This window comes from Littorina saxatilis, linkage group LG5 (genome assembly GCF_037325665.1).
Source record: "Littorina saxatilis isolate snail1 linkage group LG5, US_GU_Lsax_2.0, whole genome shotgun sequence".
In the NCBI taxonomy this organism is placed as follows: domain Eukaryota; kingdom Metazoa; phylum Mollusca; class Gastropoda; order Littorinimorpha; family Littorinidae; genus Littorina; species Littorina saxatilis.
Window position 1 is genome coordinate 16,693,333 of NC_090249.1, and position 6,946 is coordinate 16,700,278.

The 6,946-nt window shown below is 42.0% G+C and overlaps 1 protein-coding gene across 1 annotated transcript in view; it reads left to right on the forward strand.

The window, feature by feature from the left end:
- Positions 1-1,690, forward strand: part of LOC138966411 (KRAB-A domain-containing protein 2-like) — a 4,351-nt gene extending 2,661 nt beyond the window's left edge. Inside the window, exon 2 of the mRNA XM_070338643.1 lies at positions 1-1,690. This exon is cut by the window's left edge and continues 1,043 nt beyond it. Within this exon, the coding sequence (XP_070194744.1) occupies positions 1-758 (758 nt within the window). The 3' untranslated portion in view covers positions 759-1,690.
- The last annotated feature ends 5,256 nt before the right edge of the window (positions 1,691-6,946 follow it).

The following is a 6,946-nucleotide window of genomic DNA, read 5'->3' on the forward strand; positions in this document are numbered from 1 at the left end:
TGACTAATGTCACTGCCATTCTACAGGAAGAACTATCAAATGGTGGTGAAGGAGTCGTCGAAACAGTCCAATGTGAACCGTCAATGACTGATGCCACTGCCACTGCCATTCTACATGAACTATCAAATGGTGGGGAAGGAGTCGTCGAAACAGTCCAAGGTGAACCGTCAATGACTGATGCCACTGCCACTGCCATTCTACAGGAACTATCAAATGGTGGCGAAGGAGTCCTGCATACTGAAAATAATGAACTTCGCTTGCTCAACAAACGGCAACTAAGTATCAATCGTCAACGGGAGGCCAGCCGAGAATGCCAGAAGGGGCAGGCAGAGCGAATGATAAAGCGTAGCAGAATAGAGCTATGCCCGGGACAACCTGGAGACAACGTGGCAGTGCCCGTTCCCCTGGTCGACAGGGGTCGAGGAGATCCCAGAAACATTCTGGGAATTATTCTGCACAAGACTGAAAACGACCTGTATAAAATTGCAACAAGAAGCGGGGTACTGAAAGGATCTTTCACTAGAAATGAATTTGAACTCTGCGCACAGAAACTCTTGACAGAGCAAGATGTAAAATGTGACAAACAGGTCAGTGTCCGCGAGGCAGTTGTTCAAAATTCCTTGAGTGGAGGACAGGGCTTTACCAAATGCAACTGCTCTGGGGGGAAAAAGTGTCAAACAAATAGGTGTAAATGCTTCAAACGTAAAGTACTCTGCAACAGTCGTTGCCACCAAAGCCTGACATGCAAAAACAAATGAACAGAAGAATGCCTGGTACTCAAACTATGTGTGTATGTGTGTGTGTGTGTGTGTGTGTGTGTGTGTGTGTGTTGGTGTATGTGTGTGTGTGTGTGTGTGTGTGTGTGTTGGTGTGTGTGTGTTTTATTCATTGCTCTACATTTTATCTACATTTTAAATTCTTGCACATATTTATAACCATTTCCATTCCTAAAGTGCACAGTGCAAATGCTCTGAACGTAAAGCATTATGCCACTAAAGCCTGGCATGCAAAAACAAATGAACAGAAGAGTAATTAACACTCAAATCTACATGAAAATGTGTGTATTTTAGTATTTCATTTTGTTATTATTCTTTTATCTACCTTTTAATCTGACAGATAATAACATTAAAATCTGGTACATATTTATAACCCTTTTCATTCTTATTGTACACGTGCGTGCGTGCGTTTCGATTGATCAAGAGTTTGTGTGTCAGGCATTTCTGGAAATGCCTAACAGCTAATTTCAGTCATTACTGGAAATGACTAAAATATCCAGCTAAACTTTAGGCATTTCCTGAAATGACCGAGTGAATCAGTCATTTCCGTAAATGACTACTTTTCGGTAGTCATTTCCGGAAATGCCTGGTTTCCCAACTTGCCTGTAACATATATACGACCAGTGTCTGTCTGTCTGTTCGCGATGCACGGCCAAAGTTCTCGGTGGATCTTTTTCAAATTTGGACACGGTATTCAGCTACACCCCGGACACAACCTCATCGATGAGATATTTCAACACGTGCTCTCAGCGCACAGCGCTGTGCGCGCTGAACCGATTTTGTTTTTTTTGGTCTGGATCCACTACCAGTAACTCTTCCTTATCTTCTCCAGTGTTTTTAGCCGCGATTATCTCCCTTCCTCCGTGTGGCGTCAATCCATATTCCCGTTACTACGTTACTATTTTTAGAAGGTCACTGCACGTTACTATTTTTAGAAGGTCTCCAGTGTTTTGCGCGTTTATCTCCTTTTCTTCGGCTCTACTTCTTCCCGGCGAAGCCGGTACCCGGCGAAGCGGGTAATCATCTAGTCTTATATATATATACGACTAGTGTCTGTCTGTCTGTTCGCGATGCACGGCCAAAGTTCTCGGTGGATCTTTTTCAAATTTGGACACCGTATTCAGCTACACCCCGGACACAACCTCATCGATGAGATATTTCAACACGTGCTCTCAGCGCGCAGCGCTGTGCGCGCTGAACCGATTTTGGTTTTTTTTGTCGGGATCCACTACCAGTAACTCTTCCTTATCTTCTCCAGTGTTTTCAGCCGCGATTATCTCCCTTCCTCCGTGTGGCAAAGCCGGGTCCCAGGCGCAGCCTGGTATTCGGCTCTACTTCTTCCCGGCGAAGCCGGTACCCGGCGAAGCGGGTAATCATCAAGTACGTGTATGTATACATTCTGGCGTTGACTTATGTTGACTATAACGCACTGCATGGTTATACACACTCCCAGTGTATACAAGATTCTGCCCTCTGTATACGCTCCGACGTTAACTTCCGGTCGCGAAGTAAATTTGTCATTCGGCGGCCCTTAATTTATAATAGAATCACAGAGCAGTTGATTTTTAGAGAGTACAACTACAAAAAACAAGTCACGTAAGGCGAAATAACAACATTTAGTCAAGCTGTCGAACTCACAGAATGAAACTGCTTTTTTCACCAAGACCACATACTCGTAGTTTCGTCAGGCCACCGCTCGTGGCAAAGGCAGTGAAATCGACAAGCCATGCAGAATAGTGCGGTAGTGGTCGCGCTGAGCAGGATAACACGTTTTTCTGTATGTCTATTCTTTTTAGCTTACTGAGTTGGTTTTTAATCCAAACATATCATATCTTTATGTTTTTGGAATCAGGGACCCACAAGGAATAAGATGAAATTGTTTTTAAATCGATTTCTGAAAATGAATTTTAATCATAATTTATTTTTTATTTTATTTTTATTAACGAGGATTTATATTGCGCACGTATCTTACCACACAAGGCAACTCAAGGCGCATGTTACCTATTAATGCCATGTGAGATGGAATTTTTTACACAATATATCACGCATTCACATCGGCCAGTAGATCGACTGCCTTTAGGCCTATTATTCCAGGTCACACGGGTATTTTGGTGGACGTTTTTATCTACGCCTATACATATTTTTAATTTTCAGAGCTTGTTTGTAATCCAAATATAACATATGTATATGTTTTTTGAATCAGAAAATGACGAAGAATAAGATGAAATTATTTTTGGATCGTTTAATAAAAAAAATAATTTTAATTACAAGTTTCCGATTTTTAATGACCAAACTCATTTATTAGTTTTTAAGCCACCAAGCTGAAATGCAATACCAAAGTCCGGCCTTCGTCGACGATTGCTTTGCCAAAATTTCAATCAATTTGATTGAAAAATGAGGGTGTGACAGTGCTGCCTCAACTTTTACAAAAAGCCGGATATGACGTCATCAAAGGTATTTATCGAAAAAAAATTAAAAAACGTCAGGGGATATCATTCCCAGGAACTCTCATGTCAAATTTCATAAAGATTGGTCCAGTAGTTTAGTCTGAATCGCTCTACACACACACACGCACAGACAGACACACACACACACACATGTAAAATACACCACGACCCTCGTCTCGATTCCCCCTCTGTGTTAAAACATTTAGTCAAAACTTGACAAAATGTAATCTGATGCTGCTGCGTACGGCCTTTACTGTAATGTTGATGACATTCTCGGAGTGTACATGAAAGACCAGAGAACTGCATCAACACTCGGAGTGTCATTCGACACCATTTTGGGAAGGAACGCAGTGCACTTTTGATTCATAGTATTAAAGTATGCCAGGGACAAACATACGCGAAAACAAACACACAGACACAACTGATGCTGCACAGCAGTTTATTGTTGTAGTTTGGAACACACGTGAAGTGTGTATTAACCTAGAATTAGTGAATGTATCTATATATATATCCCATGACCTCCCTTCTTTGTCTCTGTTACTTCAGTATGGGTATATATGTTGTATTTTTATAGCTCAATAAATGCATCATGGACTCCAAAAAATATATGATAGTGCAGATTCCGATTTGGGCAAAGGACTACTTTCCTCCCGACCTTTGACCTCGCGCCGAACAATGTGACACATTTGTATGAAGTTCTAAAATCGTATTGCACGGCTCAGAAAACCATATCAGTTGCACGCAAAAACGAATCTCAGAACTGATCTGATGTATGAGATGCAATAAGCAAAAGTTTCTTTCATTATGAAAGCAATGCAGGTCGAAAAAAACGAACATTCAACTTACAAGATAACCAGATGCTAGCGAACCAAAACAAAAACACGAGTACCCTCCCCTTGCATCGTTAGCAGACGACTTTTGAGAATCTGTCGGTAGTGTGTTTTGGTGTGCGCCTTCAGCTATCAAACATCGGCTGTTTCACGTGTTTTGCGAGCAAGTCTACTCTTTTGCCTGGCTCTGCAGTAAGTCCACATATTTTTCCGTAATCCAGTCATATTCCTTCAAAATGCAATCAATCAGCGGTGACAGACGTGTCGGTCGCGTTTTCTTCACACCCATACCAGTTTAAGTTCATCCATGCAAACACACTCGCAAAACAGTTTATCACGTAGATACATTTCAAATAGGGAGCAAATGGTTAAATCTAAACCTACATATTTGTTCCCTAAAATTTGCTTCTCTGTCAATAAGCCTAATTACACACGTTCGAGAAAAACAACGTGGAATCAATTCTGAATCGAGTAAGCCAAATGGGTCCCAACCCCGTTTCGCCCGTTCTGTCGACCTGAAACGCAAAACAAAAGAATTGTGCGCTTCAACTAAATTAATTTCTATTCGACTTCATTACTTTCTTGCAACTTATGAACCTTTACTTAAAGCTTTTAAATGGTCTGAAAGTAGTGTTACCGCGTACTTATCGATGCACTCATTCGTTTTATTTTTTCAGCGACGGTTACTTAGTTTAAGGTTGCAAAAGGGCTAAGTCTCGCTGGCAACAGTTTTACCCTGCACAGATCGCAACAGTGCCGCTAGTAGTCTACACTTTGTGTTTGATGGTAGAATGGGATATACAGATTACAACACTCGTGGTTTTTTATATGGCTTGTATTTCAGTCAAGACCCAGCGGGAATATCAATCGAGAGCCACTCGCCAGAGGCTCGTGTCTCCCGATGATATTCATCCGCTGGGTCTTGACTGAAATACAAGCCATATAAAAAACCACTCGTGTTGTAACCTATACATATACGACTAGTGTCTGTCTGTCTGTCTGTCTGTCTGTCTGTTCGCGATGCACGGCCAAAGTTCTCGGTGGATCTTTTTCAAATTTGGACACCGTATTCAGCTACACCCCGGACACAACCTCATCGATGAGATATTTCAACACGTGCTCTCAGCGCGCAGCGCTGTGCGTGCCGAACCGTTGGTTTTTTTTTGTTTGTTTTTTTTGTCGGGATCCACTACCAGTAACTCTTCCTTGTCTTCTCCAGTGTTTTCAGCCGCGATTATCTCCCTTCCTCCGTGTGGCGTCAATCCATATTCCCGTTACTACGTTACTATTTTTAGAAGGTCACTGCACGTTACTATTTTTAGAAGGTCTCCAGTGTTTTGCGCGTTTATCTCCTTTCCTTCGTGCGCCGGTGAAGCCGGCGTACACCCGGCAAAGCCGGGTCCCAGGCGCAGCCTGGTATTCGGCTCTACTTCTTTCCGGCGAAGCCGGTACCCGTCGAAGCGGGTAATCATCTAGTACTATATATATGTGATTGTACATTTGTACCTTATTCACGTTATTGCCAGCCCTATGTACACTCCAAAAAAGAGATGGCAGAAGTCAATATGCCAGATTGATTTCATTGGCTACTTCATAACGACTTGTAAGGGGGCATTCCATTGTGAGCATTTCATTGTCGGATTGTATACATACAGTCTATCGATCCTGTATACAGTCGGAGTGTATATATAGCTTTTGTCAAAATATAATGCTTCAGTAGATGAATGATCATACCTGTTTGTTATTTGTCTGTCATTTGATCACAGCCAAGGTGATATCTTGTGTCAGGAACAGATATGTTTGTTAATTTAACCTGTTTGCAACACTCCCTTTTTGGCTCACGTAAGTGTAGCCTGTGCGATGCTAACTTTTGTCTGTCTGTGTGCGTGCGTGCGTGTGTGCGTATGTATGTATGTTTGTATGTCTGTGGTAGAAACTTTAACATTTGACTGAACACCGAAATACTAATTTTACCTGGTTATTATTCAAGCAACAGCTTCAAAGTATTGAATCAATGATCAACATTTCGTCGGCACGTATGTAGTTAAAGTGTGTATCCAAAGAAAACGGGTGGTGGGGGGTTTTGGGGGGGTAAAAACAGGTGACTGGTTTGTGTCGTGTGTGGTATGTAGACCAGGTCAGGGGTCAAGGTTAGGTCAGATCGCGTGAAGGATTGTGGTATAGATACAGGTATCACCAAGCTGCAGTTCGCCGATTCGGAGAAGACGATTTCACATTGTTCGGTTTCGTAGCTCCAGAAAAATAGATAAGGAATACCAAAGGAGATTTCCTACAGGTTAATCTGCACAGCGTGTTTCCAGTGTCTGCGCGAGGAAGCGCTGTCGAAAGCGCAGTGTCGATCTGTCCATCTGGCAGTCGTGTCCCCGTAAGTAGGCTACAGACAGACAGATCTAGATCTAGTGTCTCGCACTCTTGCACCGTGTCACCGCTATGCTTACTGTGTGTGTGTATGTGTGACGGAGTGATTGAGTTTGTGTTACTGTTTGTCGATTTCTTACGTGAGCCTTGAAGGCTTCGCCTCTTGTCATATTATCTTTTTGTTGTGCTTTTTTCTTTGCAGACTCAAACATTTTGATGGAAAAATTCCATTTGATTTCAAAATGTGGCTGCGTCTTCCCAAGTGTTGCTCGCAATATTCATCAGAAGAGACAGGTTTGACATAATGCAAAGTAGAATCCAGAATGAATTAAAAACATTCTATAGTTTTAGAGTATTACAGTTGAGCATGACCTTAAATACAAAGAAAGTACAGGGTGGTGCCATAAGTATTGCATATTCAAAAGTCCGTCAAAAAATGGGTCAAAGACTCGAACAGCCCGAAACCATAATTGACAGTATACCTCGACAAACAGAAATTGACGCTCTCATCAAG